Source organism: Corylus avellana, chromosome 8, assembly GCF_965113065.1.
Source record: "Corylus avellana chromosome 8, dhCorAvel1.hap1.2, whole genome shotgun sequence".
Classification (NCBI taxonomy): Eukaryota; Viridiplantae; Streptophyta; class Magnoliopsida; order Fagales; family Betulaceae; genus Corylus; species Corylus avellana.
The window spans coordinates 22,095,394-22,111,118 of NC_142497.1; the positions used below are offsets into that span (position 1 = coordinate 22,095,394).

A 15,725-nucleotide genomic window follows, 5' to 3' on the forward strand; every position below is an offset into this window, starting at 1 on the left:
TATAATATGATCAGGTCAGTAACTTGGATTAGGAAAGTAGCTAATCATCAACTACTATATAGATTAATCATTTCCAGCATGTGTTGAACAGCTGCACTGCTTTTGAATGACATCGCAGAAAACATTTTACGAGTATAAAAACATCCCACGAAACATGTTAACAAGCAGAGTCATTGTGTCGATTGTCAGTTCATTATGCTCCAGTTGTTGCAGTTAGTATGTTAGATGGAAAGGATTAGAGTAATGGGGAAGATGTAACATGGCATTAGATTATTTATTAACACAATACCCATTAATACAAAGTTGAGATCTTATTCCGACTAGGTAATCATCTTATATATATACTATATATCTATCTGAAGAAGAAATTACAAGCTTATTAGACAGGCAATGGATTATCATGAACAGTTGGAATCAAGACCAGATCTTCCTTTCTTCCTACTGTAGCGCCGGCGATATCAGTCATGTCCAGATCTTGATGCTTCATTCCATTGGGAAGTGTCCAATCAAAATGGTACAAAAGCAGAGCAATTGTGTACTCAACAATGACTAGGGCAAATGTATAGCCTGGGCAAACCCTCCTTCCAGCTCCAAATGGGAGATATTCGAAATTTGTCCCCTTAAAGTCATGAGTGGTATCAAATAGGAATCTCTCTGGGATAAAGCTCTCAGGTTCAGTCCAATATTTGGGATCTCTTGCAATTGCCCAAGCATTAACAATAACTTTTGTTTTTGCAGGAATTTCATACCCATTAATTTCACACCTCTCTCTAGATTCTCTGGGAAGTAACAGAGCAGATGGAGGGTGGGATCGCAGGGTCTCCTTCACAAGCAACTTCAAATATTTCATCTCATTAATGACTGTTTCATCAACCCTCCCTTTTCTATCAAACACTTCCCTCACCTCAGCTTGTGCCTTCTTCATCACTTCTGGATTTTTCATCATTTCTGCCATAGCCCAAACTACGGTTATGGCTGATGTCTCACTCCCAGCAGAAAAAATGTCCTGAAATCAGTGAAATGGAAACAACTTTGAGTTAATTAGGCAGTTAAAAACCCCAAGAGTTTGCTCGAGCAGTAAATCATTTGGCTCTGATGTCCCCTTGAGTGCAAACAAATGTTAAAGGATATAAATCTGTTGTAATAAATTTTGATTTTGTATTCCCTAAATCAAGGATTTAGATAATATTTGTTAATCCTGATTTAAAGAGTATGTTTATATTTTAAATATTTTAAATCACATGTAAAACTCTATAAATAGAGTTATACACTCAAATTATATATCAAAAAAATATGTAGTCTATTAAGGCTTTGACGTGTTAATATAAGCTATAATATAACAAATATTTGAGGAGACGCCCGAGCTTTACCCAACCCCGTCGCAGATTGCAGATTGCACAGTTTCTTGGTGGGGTGAAGCTCCGCATACCCCGATTATAAAAATAAATAAATAAAGCAATTATAACCAAAAAGAACAATATCTATATATATATATATATATATATATATATATATATATATATATTGTGTGGAACCAAAGCATGATATGAGCAGAAGGTGAAAATAATTACCAGAATTACAGCCTTGATGTTGTTGTTAGTCAAGGAAAACTCACTGTCACGGTGCTCATGAAATTTGAGGAGAACATCTAGCAAATCTTCCTCTGTTGCAGCCTCCTCTGCTTTTGCTGCTGTCCTTGCCTTATGTTCAGTGATGATTTTTTCCATAATCCTGTCAGCATCCTTGTGCATTTTCTCAAGTTTAGGCCTCACCCCACTGATCACATGAAGCAGTTTGATAGAAGGAAAGAAATCTGCAATATTGAAACCTGATGCAAACTCGATAACTTCCTTCACAATCTGTATGAATTGTTCTTGGTCTTGGCTTTTCTTACCAAAGGCCGCCCTTGAAGTAATACCATATACTAATGAAAACACTTTGCTAGAAAGATTGACAGGAGATCCAGCTTTTGAAGCAACCCACTTGATGAAATTTGATAGCTCTTCTTCTCTAAGTGGTCTGTAAGATTCAACACGTTTTGGACTTAAAAGCTCTAGAACACAAATTTTTCTTAGCTGTCTCCAGTAATCCCCTAAGGGTGAAAAGCCAATGTTTGTACAATCATATGACAAGATCTCTGCCGACAGAACACTAGGTCTTGATGCAAAGATAGCATCATGGGTTTTCATCACCTCTTTCGCGTACTCCGCCGATGAAACCACAACCGTCGAAACTTCTCCGAGCCGAAGCAGCATCAAAGGTCCATGTTTCTTGGACAACTCTTTCAAAGCACGATGTGGTGGAGAGCCTGATGCGAAGTTGTGCATGTTTCCAAAGATGGGTAGCTTCCATGGCCCTGGGGGTAGACTTAAAGAGTGGCGGCTTTTGAATCTCTTCAATATTTTCACTACCATAAACATAAACAGCAGGAAGGAGAAAAGGGTTGGGAATGATAAGACTTGGAGCTCCATGAGAAGAAATCTCTCTACTGTGTCTCCTACTTCTCTTGTCTTGATTGGAATGTTATGCAATGTATACATATTTATACACCAACACCCTTTCAATATAGGCTTCTTCTATCCCTATTAATAGTTTTTGTTCAAGGTTAGCGGTTTAGCTACAAGGCTGAATATTTGATTAGTTTCCAAGTATAGCTAGGGATAGACGGATAAGACCACACCAAAAAACTTGGTCAAAATTAATGTTTATTTAATGCATTTTTTTAGGGATAGAAATTTTCTACAAACCAGTTTGGAGGAAATATCTACCAACCTATTTAAGATAGTGTCAAATGTTTATAAACATTTAAAATGCACATTAAATTATTAATATAATTAATAACAGTTTACTAACTTAGACTAAATTTATTGTGTATTTTAAATGTTTATAAACACTTTATACTATTTTAAATGGGTTGGAGAATATTTTTTTCAAAAAAGAAACTTTTATCTTTTTTTTAGGACAATTTCTAGAGCCTCCTACGGGAGAAAGATCTATGCTTAAGTCAAAAGTCAATGTCAAAGAGACATAAATGCCATTAGTCGGAGTTTTGAATTTAGGATCAAAAGTTCCAACAACCTTTTATAGAGATCTCGGCCTAACCGTCTTCGTGACTCCAATTGTTACGTGTGAATATTCTCCTTAATGGCCTATTTTTGAGTAGTTTGTGTTCCTCAATTTGAGGATGTTCCTCAAGTTGTGGGTTCGTGGATGATCATTTACCTTAGGAGTTAGGACGCACTTCTTGGTTTGAAAAAGGATTCCCTGTTATGCACGTAGAATAGGATTTGGGTTTCGGAGCCACCTTGGACCTACGAGGCGGTCTTCCGGTCTTTATGTGTAAATTTTGTTGGTTGTCGGCCCAATTAACGACTATCCCCAGATTCATTTATCCCATGCGGCTAATACGAAATTCATGTTTTAATGGGCGCTGGGATTGGTGCCGGCCCTTAAGGGTTCATTTAGTTCGCGTATTTTATTAGGAAATAAAATAGTTATTGTTGGAAATAAAGGAGAGCGAAATAAAATAGTTATTCATATTCTTTAATTTGAAAACAAAACACATACTCTAACTAGAATTGAATCAAAATTACTAAAAACTCATATATATAACTCATATTAAAAATTAAAAAAAAAAAAAAAAAGTGGGTGGCTAACCACCACCAAGGGCATTCCGCAACCACCCCAGAGGAGCTCCAAGAGTGACATGGCCACCCCTGAAGCAAATCTGGAGTGGCCATAGCCACCATCGAGGGCATCGGGGGTGGTGCGGCTACCCCCAGGCCCCAACCTTTTTTTGTGGGGGGCGACCACCTTGATTGTGCTACTTCTACAAGATGAGTTGCATTGTTGAAAAATGACTTTGAATTACCAACCTAATTTAAGAACCTTAATCTTAGAATGTGTTTAACCCGTAATTTCTCAGGACAAACATCTATTTTTAAACAAAATCACAAAAAGTATCTTGTTTCAAACTAAAGGCAAGGAGTGCATTTTTCAAAATGTATTAACAAACAAGGGCTTTTCCAAGACACTGTTCACAATAAAAAAAATAAAAACAGAAAATAATTATTGGTATAGAAAAGTGAAAAACTGTTATTGAATAGAGAAAAATTTTGTTTTGTAGTGATTTTTTTATTTGAATAGTAGGAAAAAGTAAATAATGTAATATAAAAGTAATAATGTTTTTGATGATTTTCTTTTTAAAAAAATAAAGTGAATAATGTATGGGAGTTGTGTGTTGTTTAACAAACACTAGCTTTAACTTGCTACCGCAATTTTATCATGTTTTTAAAAGTTGCATTTTCATTATTGACATTTTGACATTGTTGTTTTTCCAAACAGATTTTGAAACCATTAAACCAAACAATACTACTGGTTTATTGATGGTATACCCCTTTCTTTTCCTGTTAACAAGACGTCCTTTTGAAGATGCGTAGAATCCTCCATCCTACGCATATGGAGCAATTATTGGTATAAAACTCTAAACATGGCCACAAAAAGGATTTGCAAGTGACTACAAGTCACGATGTTCTCTGCATACATAAAATCTACCATCCTAGAGATATCAAGCAATTATTAAGATAAATTTCTACAAACTGGCCATTAAAACGACAGAAGAGTTTGAGATACCACTTTCTGAGCACCCAATACATTTATCTAAAGCAATTATTGCGGTAAGCGCTTAGGTTGAGTGGTCTATTTCTTTAAACAACCTCAGGAAAGTGACCCATGATTTAGGCCTTAATACTTGTTGGAACTGAATTTGGCTGAGGTAGGATACAGGATCTATGAAAAAAAATGGTGCAAAAACCTGTTTTTTTCTTAACAAGGAAATGGAAAGACAAGCTAGAGCAGCTATTACTACTAGATACGAGAGGAAAAAACAGTCAAGAAAAGAAACACAGCCACTTTAAGATGAAATACCTACTGGTAAATCATCGGTTTTATATGAAATGGTCTCATACAGGAAACTGAAAGAGCAAATTAACTATGACATCACTAGATATGTCCGAAGAAAATTAAAGACAATCATAGTGGAAGTTCACCACTGTCTGCAATAACGACTTTGCTCTTGGGTGTGCCACTTTGCTTTCCTTCGGCTTCCATCTTGTAAACTACGTCCATTCCTGATAGCACTTTTCCAAATACAACATGTCTACCATCCAACCTGTAAATTGATCGCAAGATTAGTACCAAACAAAAAATCATAATGGCATTGATTAATCCATGTCTACACATATCAATGTTCGGATATTTAACCCGTCAAGTGAAGCCTAGCGGTTAAAGGGTGGACTTAAGATGAGCTGTAGACTCGAACATCCTAGTTTCGATTCTGCGCTAGGAATTCTCCTGAATTACCTAATACACGGTTTTGACAGGTGGAGTTGTGTATCCGGGATTTACTCCCCAGGGTAGGTCCGAAGGGCCTTGCATTGTTGAGGTTCCAAATCATTAAAAAAAAAAAAAGTTGGGATATTTAGAAACATATGTCAGCTCTCAGCTCTCTCTCTCTCACACACACACAAAATGAGAGGGGAGGTGGGAAGTTGTGAGGGTAAGGACAAGGTTTCTCTTGGGTGCTAGAAGTGCAAGTTGATCATGCTGCTGATTTGATCCATGTCCACTATACTAGTATGAATCCAAAAAGCCTAATACTCCCCACAGAAAATAGCAAACAAATATATTCAAGAAAAATTTTAGACAAAAATCTGTCAGAATATATGAACAAAAGACATATTAGATTATATATTTTCTTTCTCCGATCAAATCTGGGTGGAAATCTAATTACCAGCTAGTTGTCACAGTTGTAATGAAGAATTGTGAACCATTTGTGTCAGGGCCAGCATTTGCCATTGACAGAAACCCTGTACACAGTTAAAAAAAAAAAAAAAACAGAGGAATGTTAGTTCCAGGATTACTCGAATCAGGGAGTGGGCTGGAAGGAAGGAGGCTAGTCCTACCTGGTCCAGTATGCTTCAGTTTGAAGTTTTCATCAGCAAACTTCTCTCCGTAGATTGATTCTCCACCTCTTCCGTCACCCAGTGTAAAATCACCTCCCTGGATCATGAAGCTGGGAATAATCCTGTGGAATGTACTACCCTTGTAGTGGAGAGGTTTTCCACTCTTTCCAACACCTTTCTCCCCTGAAATGATTAAAAAATAGGTGGTATAAACTAACTTCTAAGAAGATTTGCTGTGATCAGGCCAAGATCAGTATATGGTTCAATCCTTTAGTAGTATCTCACAAATACTTTACACTCTTCAACTGGTCACACTCGGTTGTAATTGACTTTAAAGATGGAGTTATGCCTAGTTTTAACATAATGGCCATGATGAACCCCAAAATGTCTTCTTCTTTCTTTATTGGTACATTACACATGCACTCGGTGGCACACAACCTCACCCTCCACCTTGCTACAAAGGGAGGAAATACCATTTGAGCTAAATCTCATTGTTGAACCCCAAAACATAAAATACCACATAACATATTTCCAGCTGAAACAAAATGTGTAGGAGATGGAAATTTGATCTGCAGATAAACTTCCAAAAAAAAAAAGAAGAGGAAAACAATAATAATAATAATAACAGCAAAGAGGCTGAGGTCACTGGCTCACCTGTGCAGAGTGCTCGGAAGTTTTCTGCAAATAAATAAAAGTGAAGGTGTAAGTAAATAGTTGTATTATGTATAAAGTTTGAAAGGATGTACTATATCTAATCCAGTGTCTTCCAATTAGATGTACACAACCATACCTGCGGTTTTAGGAACCGCCTTCCCAAACAGACCCATCACAACTCGACCTGAAAGATCACACATCACAAAGATAAAAGAGTGTCAATACCAATATTATATCCTTGACATCATCACTTCGATATTTTTCAATAAACGCTTAATATCATGGTGTTGGGTGAAAAACCTTTGACACTCATCACTCTAAGGTGTATCCAAGTAAAACAGAGAATTCCAACATGGCTTCAAGCTTTCAGCAAAATACTGCTACACTCTCAAAGTAATAATGTATTTTTGGCAACATGGCTTCAAGCTTTCAGCAAAATACTACTATACTCTCAAAAGTAATAATGTATTTTTTGGGGAGCTTTCGTGATATCTTTGGAGGGAAAGAAATGATAGAAGTTATAGTAACCGCGAGAAGACGGGTAGTGGAGTATGCTCTCTTTACCTTTAGACAGTTGCGTTTGTCTTTTCTAATTTGCTTAGTTTTCAGGATTTTCTTGTTCTTTTTTCTCCAAGCTAGATATTCTCTAATATACTTCTTATGTACGAGTTAAGCTTTTCCGCTTTTTTTTTTTTTTTTTGATATTTCGATTAGTTTATAAAAAGAATAATGTATGTTTTTTTCATAAGAAAAAACAATTTTATAAATGGTTCAGATTTTGCCACCTCTAGAGGATTTTTCCTTAATTCATTGTATTAACTAAGTCGAATGCTAAGATAAAAAATCAAAACTATTTAATTAAAAATAATGACTAGAATTTGAAGAACTCTACTATATGATGAATCATCCGATCCCTAAATCTCACTCTACATACTTAACAACATTATAGATTGTAATTAAACGGCCATACATTAATTCGGAAAAATTACAAAAACAAAATGAAATTATTGAATGAGAATTGTTATATGGTAGTTAGAGCATACCAGCTGGCTTTCCAGCAATCTCAACATCAAAGAAAACTTTATGAGTCACTTCCTTCAAATCTTCATTCGACTTCTTAGCCTGAAACATCAATCACTTATGAATTCCATACATAGAACGAGACAAGTAACTTTTAATATGTTTTTATTAGATCGATCTTCATCGGAGCCTATGCCTGTTCAAGAATTTTGGGAATTCTTTTACGCTTTAAGATTAATCTTATCGGATCAGAATCGACGCTAAGAGAAATGAGAGAATTTTTTTTTTTACCTGAATGAGAGCTAGGGTTCCGAAGAGGACGAGAGTACAGAGAAGAAACGTCGACGTTCTTGCCATCTCTAAAAATCCCTGCTGCAAAATCTCACTCCTCGGTTGCGCCGGCCAGTGTATCCTCTATAATATATAGAGGCTAAAAGACATGTATGCCGATCTAATCCGCGTTTGACACGTAGCTAGTTGTGCTTTTTAGCTCGATCCCATTGGTTGGTGCCATTTGACACGTAGCTTGTTTCGGCCTTTTTCGTTTTTGGTTGGTGGTTTGGACTCAAAGGAAGTTGGGCCTGCTAATTGGATAATGGGCCAATTTTGGGCTCCCAATCAGTACTTGCTTGTGAAGTCAGGTCCTTTGAAGTTGGAATAATCAAACGGAACACGAGTAAAGCTACGAGTCCTTCTTATGTCACTCTTATGTCGCTCCAAGAATGATGTGGCTTCTAAAATCACCATTGGGCTTGTGATTGATCATTATTGAATTTTGATCAAATGATAATTTTAAAAACCACATCATTTTTTGAATGACACAAGAGGGATTTCTAGAATTACTTAACGGAGCATAACTAACGTATTATAAGTAACTTTTTTTTATTGCATTTATATCCTACCGGCTAACTTAACATATTATAAGTAACTTTTTTTTTTGTTGCTTTTTTTTTTAGAAATGATTCCCGTTAATATTGTTTTCAACAACTCCTCATCCCATCCTACAAATCAATATATCAATCATTATATTTATAAACTCATGTGAATCCCACACAAATTCAATGGTGGATTTATCCATTCACTATGGAGATAGTTAAAAATGAGAAATGCTACGGGTCAATAAATTTTTCATATATAGTTCATATTTTTTTACAAATTCAATAGATCAACTATTAAATTTATGGGGTTCACCATTGACTTATGTGTGGTTCATATAATTTCACAAATATAATGGTTGATTTGTAAGATGAGATAGACCAAATATGAAGAAAATATTTACCCATACATTTCTTGTTAAAAATATAATGAATTCTATCATTTCTCCATTTTTTTTTTTTTTAATTTTTAATTTAAGCGGTGAGAAGCTATTTAACATGTCATGGTAGCTAGTGTAATAAATGAGTGTAAAGAGTAATATTACTCTTTATTTTGTTATATAATGACATGGTAACATATTTAACATATGATAACATATATTGTATGCTATTACAAATACCATAAAAATGAATCACGATATGTGTTGTTTGGATTTGGACTTCGTCTTGTGCTTTTTTTTGACACTATAGTTTCACATCCTCTTCAACATCCGTCAAATGAGTAATGTCATATAGTTCGGCATTCCCTCATTCATTCATTCACATGAACCCTACAAATTTTATGCATGATTTTTAAGAAAGTTGTATGAAATATGGGGCATGAGAAGAACAAATAGCAAATTTCTAAAAACAATAATTTATTAAGGTTGCCACTTCATCATATTGTGAAATAAAAAATATGGTAGGTAGCGTTATTCTTGTCAAATACATCATTCCATGCTTTGTCGAATGTGACATTATAAATGGCGTTACGAATAAAGTGGAAGATACTGTGGTAGATTCAAAACCTATCACTACATGTATAACTTGATAATAATAAATATTACAGCTTTTGGAAGTTATATTTAATGTATCAATATATGTTATCCCTTGATTTGCTAGGCTCTATTGATTGGATTCTAGATTGATGCACATCATGTGTTTGTATATTTTACTGTGACAGATAAGTTAACAAGTCCACTTTGTTGTCTTTTTTCATTAATTTAGGTAAGTTGACATGCATCTTTGAAGAACACTCATTTTCAGATCAATTTTTATTTCAAGTCCAAGCAAGGTATGTATGTAATGTAAGATAATTGAGCTTTTTTAATGCTCTCGTGACTTTGCTTTCATGGTCAAAACACTATTGACAATGGCTTGCTGTTCGTGTTAGTTGGCACCCTAATGATGGGCTTTCTTTTCTGACCTACCCATTATCCAAAATTAGAGGTATTAACAAATCAACGTCCACGATTTCATTCGAACTCTTACCTTTTTTGTTGTGCCAAAAAGTAGATCCAATGTTGTCTGGAGGAGTAATTTCCTAGGATTCCTCTGATTGGTTCCAACTTAAACTCTGAAGCAGAAAGGATGGGACACAACCAACTAACTGTCACTCAACTAACATTCCTAGGAATAGAAAATAGAGAATATGAGAGAAGACTGCTTGGTGGGTGTCGCAGCGCCACTCCACCACCGCCCTTGCATTTCCAATGGCTCATTCATGCCAAAATTTCGATGGTAACAAAGTGGGAAAAAGAGGTAATTGGGTTATTGATTTTCTCATTTCTTATGAGTTTAAGCTAAATTCGTGTATCTATATTAGTTCTGGTTTTCTATGGTTTTCCATACAGAGTTTCATAGAAAACCCATTTGCCAAATCTGATTCCTTTCAGAATGGAAGAACCACAACTTAGCCAACATGAACCTGGGCTTTCTTCTTCTTCTTCTTCTTTTTCTGCTACAACCTCCACCGATGGTCCATCTTCTTCTTCACCCTCTACTTCTCAGGTTCAAGAAGAAGAAGAAGTGGAAGAAAATGAAAGACAAGAAAATGGAGACAACCATCACCCCCACCACCATCACCACCATCATCACATCCTTCTCAACCGACTCCAACAACATCATCGGCCTTCTATTGTATCCTATCGGATGAACATATCGATGCCTGACGCTGCGTCTACTGAGATGAGGGATGATATGTGGTCTTGCCTTGTTGTGCTCGTCACCTTTTGGTTCTTCGGTCAGTTTCATCCTGATTTACATTTTTGCTCTCTCTCTCTCTCTCTCTCTCTCTCTCTCTCTCTCTAATAATGTTATTATTTGTTTGCATTTTTGTGTTTGTTTACGCCTGTCTACATCTGGGAACGAAAGGGGAAATGAAAGGAAAATGGTTATCAATATTGATTCCTTTCTAGCTAAACGAAATGTGAATGCTTAAATGGTTATAGATGATTATTCATCGTTTTTCTTCACTCTCCCACGCTGTTTCCAAGAACTAAATGGACCCTTAAGTTGCATGCAAGGAAAATTGAGCAAAAGCTATATGAAATGAAATTTTGAGGGAAAATAGAAAAAGGAAATCTTTGACTTTTCTTTTCTGGCCTGGAAAAACATAAATATTTTGATTGAATGTAGTTGTATACCAGAGCAGATGTTGCAATTTTGCTTGTATAAGAAAAAGTGGTCTGATACCTAAGATTTCAAATGTGTTAATGGTTATCTCAACATTTTTCAAAGAAACAAAGCAGAGCCTTCACCTTTCTAATTTTTTATCTGATATCTTATGATTAATTGATTTCTCATGACTTAAGAATCTTGCTGATTTGGTTCAGTTTTGGTTTTTGTATTCCTCACCAGCAGCATCCATGACTCTGATTTTCGGTTTTTATGGATCTGTGAATACACACTTGGGACCGAATTGCTCACGCCTAATACAAACTAACCCTTTCTTTGTGCAGTCTATTCAGGTAATTAGATTTTTTATTTTTTATTTTTATGATACTTAAGATAATCTGTTCATCATACTATTCTCATTTGGTGTTTTTCTTCCTTCTGCTGCCATAGTTGGTCTGCACTGATCTCATTTTGTTTGCAAACAGGCTGAGGAAATGGTTGAACCAAAACGTGGGCCAATTCTATATGGGTTTTATGAACCTCCTCCCCTGGATGTTGAGATCACCTGGACTGAAACACTTAATGCAATTGTACCGGCCATTTTCCGCAAGGCACATTCCCACTACCTATACTTTCTCTTTCTTAATCCTTTTTTTGCATTGTTTTATTGAAATTTCAATTGTTTGCCACATTCCTCTTTTGTACTTCTAAGTAATAGATGTGCATGAGCTGCACACTGAGAGCATACTAGATGTTTGGATTGATGGAGTAAATTTGGAGTTCTTCTCATGTTGTAGGAGTTGATATACTTCCTAAACAAAGGATCAAGAATGGATATCTTATACAATGTAAAATCTCCAGGTTCCTCGCCTTTATCCCTTGTGATTGCACAAGGTATTTTCCAAATTCCAGCTTCTTGATCCTTAAATTCAATAGTATTGTTTGTTCTTTTTTGTTTAGAATGAAATACTTATAATTACATGCCAGTTTTAATCTCGGTAGACTCTTTTAATGGAACCAAAATTAAATTGCTAGAAGAATTGGAAAAGTATTTCTGGAATAGCTTCGAATTTTTCAGTTTTAAGGTTGCCATTCAATTTAGACCTATCATTGCATCTACTACAGTTATAAGATGTATAGCAACTGCACATAAGAATCTTACTAGTTCATAAGTGGAACATCATGTTACTCTACATTGATAATTACACAGTAAGCTGAAAGTATGTCTTAGGCGATGGGATCCAACTAGTCCGCAAGTGGAACATCAAGTAACATTATATTGATAAGTACATAATAAGCTGGAAATATGTCCTAGGGAATGGGATCCAACTAGTTCACTGGTGGTACATAAAGTAAGTTTACATTGATAAGTACACAATAAGCTGGACCTGTGTCCTACTATAGGATGATCAATCAGGTTTTGGCTTTATGCTTAACTAGTAGTTGGAATGCAAAGTTTAACAGAAACATTGGTACTAACCATGTTCTTTAATTTATATATCCTATCTTAATTTTGTCTAAATATGCAGGTAGAGAAAGCCTCGATGAGTGGATAGAGGACCCATCATATCCTAATACAACTTTGTCTTGGAATATTATATATGGTAAATTTCATTAATATACCACCCACCCCCCGCGCCACCCACACCCTCCCCCCCCCCCCCCGCGGGCATAAGTTAAGATGTTTAAAACCCCTCTGCATGGCAGGAAGTGGTAAGATCCAACAGCAAATTCCAAAGTCCTCCAATTACTATATTGCAGTGGGGAACTTGAACTCTGAAGAGGTCGAGGTAATTATTCAAATGTTTACTGCACGATATCACTACAAAATCATTTCACTACTTTTTTGGGCTTCTTGTTATGATATACAAAATGACAAGATCTGCGCGGCTGCGCCTATGAATTTTTTTTTAGGATTGTATTATAGGCCAGGGCACATGCTTAGTAGTGTTAGTTTAACGAGATATGTGACAAGTTTTAATGTAGTGTACTGACAGATTCTGAGGAACTTCATTTGACCGACCCCCACACAACCCCCCCCCCCCCCCCCCCCCTCCTCTTTTTGGGGAAGGGAAAAATGAAATGTCCTCCTTGCAGTAATCATTGGAAAAGGCATGACTGCTGCTTCTGTAAATATTATTCCATGGGGTTCCCTCAGCTGATTTGGTGATTTCCGCCTGTTCCAAATGATTACTGTGTGAAAGATTAAAACCCTTTGTGATATTACAAGTTTACCAGAAGCCTTGTGACTCAGTTGCATCTGGTGCACTTTCTTGGGGGCCTCAGGTTTGATATTAGGAATTGTAGCCACTGTGTTAATATGTTGAATGTGACAATTTATTTGGTTGATGGTAAGAGCCTCTCTAATGAATTGGGTTGTGCCAGTAATCCATCCAAAAAAGTCTACTTTATATTGCACAATGAGAGGTAGGATACAGAATTGGCCAGAGCCATATAACTGAAACTCCCTAGTGAAATTGATCATTGCATATACTCCCTAATGAAAACTATATTGCCCACGCACTATTTGTATCTTTATTTAAAATATTCATACAGGTATGTTGTTGGAGTGCTGCAAACTGCACCGAAGAGACTCAACACCTGCTGCTAGTAATGCTTTTTTAAGTTTAAAACAGAAAATGGATGGATTCTTTCTGGTTTGTTAAGCTTACTGATGGTTATGGTTATGGTCTAATATTTTACATGTACGCACAAACACCATCAGATCATAAGATATTTTATCTGCTATAATGTGGCATCATACAGGTAGAGTTGACGGTGACCATAAATGCTTTCCTTTATAACACAACTCAGGCATATTACAAATGCTCCCTGGGTAACCATTTATGCAGTTTGAAGCTTTTTCTTCTAGGAACAAATGTTGCTGTCTTAACTTCTCCACATCCTAAAGAGGTAAAAGACTCCCACTTTCTGACTTTTATGAGTACCATGCAACTTCAATTCCTTTGTGAGAAGTTTATTCGTTCTTTGGATCCCGATTATAAAAACTTTCTAATTTTTATGAGAATATGGACATGTTTTGGTTCTCTCAGGGTACTAATGATGACTGGTACGTCAGACTGTCTTATGGACCTCGATGGATCACATATTTTGTTGGATCAGGTTCTTTTGACTTGCATTTATATCCTTCTCATGGCAGAAATAAGGAAATGTCCATATTCATATTCACCACTTTTTTGCATGCAGGTGTAATGACTGTACTCATCTTACTTGTCTTCAGATTCTTCAACATGTCCCACACTACAGCTGAAGATAGAACAGGATTTCAAGCAGGGGAAGTGAGAACTGAACGAGCCCCATTGCTTTTGCACAAAGATGATGATGTTTCTAGTTGGGATTCATCTTATGATTCTGTCTCACATGATGACGAGGATCTGGAAGAGCAGCTTGCAGCAAGTAGTACTGAAGGACAGCAAATAACAGAAGGGGAAGAAAACATCAACAATACCCGGCGTCTCTGTGTCATTTGCTTTGATGCCCCTAGAGACTGCTTCTTTCTTCCATGTGGACACTGTGCTGCCTGTTTTGCTTGTGCAACAAGGTAAATATAAATTACACTTACTATTTTAAGGAATCTAGATAGGATAAATTATGACTTCAGACTTTGATGTGAGCAGCAATAGATGGTTGATACATGTAGGCAAACCCATGTAGTTGAAAAAGGTTCATGGATCCAATCCCAATATGTTGGGATTAAAGCTCATTAGGTTCCATGAGGCCTTAATTAAGCGGAAAGCACATTAGGTCATCAAATGCTTACAATTCATATCTCAGTTTCCAACAGCAATACATATAGTCCTTTACAAATTACTGCTACATATGTAGATATTTTTCAAATATAAGCTGTACATGTGCTCAATGTTCATGAATGTCACATATGATTTTGTTTCCAACCATTTGTATCTCGTCGAAATTCGGCAGAAAGTTAGATGTTCAAATCTTTAAACTCTACAGGATTGCAATAGAGGCCGGTAATTGTCCCATATGCCGAAGGAAGATGAAGAAAGTGAGGAAGATTTTTACGGTTTGAGCTATGTACATGAGTAATGTTATGGAGAGGCTCTCTGGTAGTGCAACTCTTTTTGGTCCCCTGTAGAATATTTTTCACTCACAGTGTGGATTCAGTTTATATGCACTTGTAGAAAGTAAATGTTGAATTAGATTGTATAAAAAAAATATATATGTTAGGGTTCAAGAGATGTTGACTAAAGGTTTTGCTTGTCTGTATATCATTTTTCATTTGAATTGGTTTGATTTGAATTATATGATAAGTGTTCATAAACAGAAGTTAATGATTTCATATGACTGGAAAGTTTGATGTGCCCTTCTCTCTTAGTTGGCTGATGACTACTAATTTCTTGTTGTCTCTGTGTTGTGGTGAGTGGTGACAATGATTATGTTAAAGCATATGGATGGAGCTAGAAACTTTTTATCAGAAAGGGCCCCAGCATGAATGAGTAATATATAAAGATTAAAGATTAAATTAATATTAAAAAAAAATTAGAATCCATTCAGTCTTAACAAAAAAAAAAAAAAAAAAAAAAAAGCAAAAATAAATAAATAAATCAAAATAATTGTTTCTTAATATATTTAATTT

At 35.9% G+C, this 15,725-nt stretch overlaps 3 protein-coding genes across 11 annotated transcripts; 1 reads left to right on the top strand and 2 right to left on the bottom strand.

The window, feature by feature from the left end:
• Nucleotides 1-277: 277 nt before the first annotated feature.
• On the bottom strand, nucleotides 278-2,540 carry LOC132164805 (cytochrome P450 71D9-like). The gene is made up of 2 exons (XM_059575366.2): nucleotides 1,572-2,540; nucleotides 278-1,006 (listed from the first exon to the last, which is right to left on the bottom strand). The coding sequence occupies exons 1-2, from the start codon at nucleotides 2,538-2,540 to the stop codon at nucleotides 380-382; spliced, it is 1,596 nt and encodes a 531-aa protein (XP_059431349.2). The 3' UTR covers nucleotides 278-379.
• Nucleotides 2,541-4,894: 2,354 nt separating this feature from the next.
• Nucleotides 4,895-8,042, bottom strand: ROC7 (rotamase CYP 7). Its single transcript, XM_059575373.2, has 7 exons — nucleotides 7,929-8,042; nucleotides 7,661-7,739; nucleotides 6,754-6,801; nucleotides 6,618-6,641; nucleotides 5,964-6,146; nucleotides 5,792-5,867; nucleotides 4,895-5,170 (listed from the first exon to the last, which is right to left on the bottom strand). The coding sequence occupies exons 1-7, from the start codon at nucleotides 7,992-7,994 to the stop codon at nucleotides 5,032-5,034; spliced, it is 615 nt and encodes a 204-aa protein (XP_059431356.1). The 5' UTR covers nucleotides 7,995-8,042; the 3' UTR covers nucleotides 4,895-5,031.
• Nucleotides 8,043-10,016: 1,974 nt separating this feature from the next.
• On the top strand, nucleotides 10,017-15,467 carry LOC132164806 (E3 ubiquitin-protein ligase APD2). Of its 9 annotated transcripts, none has more exons than XM_088518993.1 (12): nucleotides 10,017-10,252; nucleotides 10,502-10,733; nucleotides 11,351-11,460; nucleotides 11,593-11,718; nucleotides 11,905-12,001; nucleotides 12,637-12,711; nucleotides 12,815-12,897; nucleotides 13,664-13,717; nucleotides 13,874-14,020; nucleotides 14,161-14,230; nucleotides 14,315-14,669; nucleotides 15,083-15,467. In XM_088518993.1, exons 1-12 carry the CDS (start codon nucleotides 10,082-10,084, stop codon nucleotides 15,156-15,158), a joined length of 1,596 nt encoding a protein of 531 aa, XP_088375119.1. In that variant the 5' UTR covers nucleotides 10,017-10,081; the 3' UTR covers nucleotides 15,159-15,467. The 9 variants fall into 9 exon arrangements, with proteins under 9 accessions (XP_088375119.1, XP_088375120.1, XP_088375121.1 ...); XM_088518994.1 differs by having other exon boundaries at nucleotides 11,354-11,460; XM_088518996.1 differs by having other exon boundaries at nucleotides 10,150-10,252; nucleotides 10,387-10,733; nucleotides 15,083-15,466.
• The last annotated feature ends 258 nt before the right edge of the window (nucleotides 15,468-15,725 follow it).

Bases quoted from the DNA above. Each gene is read 5' to 3' on its own strand.
- LOC132164805 (XM_059575366.2), bottom strand. From the start codon at position 2,540: ATGTATACATTGCATAACATTCCAATCAAGACAAGAGAAGTAGGAGAC. The intron at 1,007-1,571 runs GTAATTATTTTC...CACTGATTTCAG, and splicing joins ACATCAAGGCTGTAATTCTG to GACATTTTTTCTGCTGGGAG.
- ROC7 (XM_059575373.2), bottom strand. From the start codon at position 7,994: ATGGCAAGAACGTCGACGTTTCTTCTCTGTACTCTCGTCCTCTTCGGA. The intron at 6,147-6,617 runs GTGAGCCAGTGA...TAATCATTTCAG, and splicing joins CTTCCGAGCACTCTGCACAG to GGGAGAAAGGTGTTGGAAAG. The intron at 5,171-5,791 runs GTAATTAGATTT...ATCAATTTACAG, and splicing joins ACAACTGTGACAACTAGCTG to GTTGGATGGTAGACATGTTG.
- LOC132164806 (XM_088518993.1), top strand. From the start codon at position 10,082: ATGGGACACAACCAACTAACTGTCACTCAACTAACATTCCTAGGAATA. The intron at 10,734-11,350 runs GTCAGTTTCATC...ATTCCTCACCAG, and splicing joins CGTCACCTTTTGGTTCTTCG to CAGCATCCATGACTCTGATT. The intron at 12,002-12,636 runs GTATTTTCCAAA...CTAAATATGCAG, and splicing joins ATCCCTTGTGATTGCACAAG to GTAGAGAAAGCCTCGATGAG.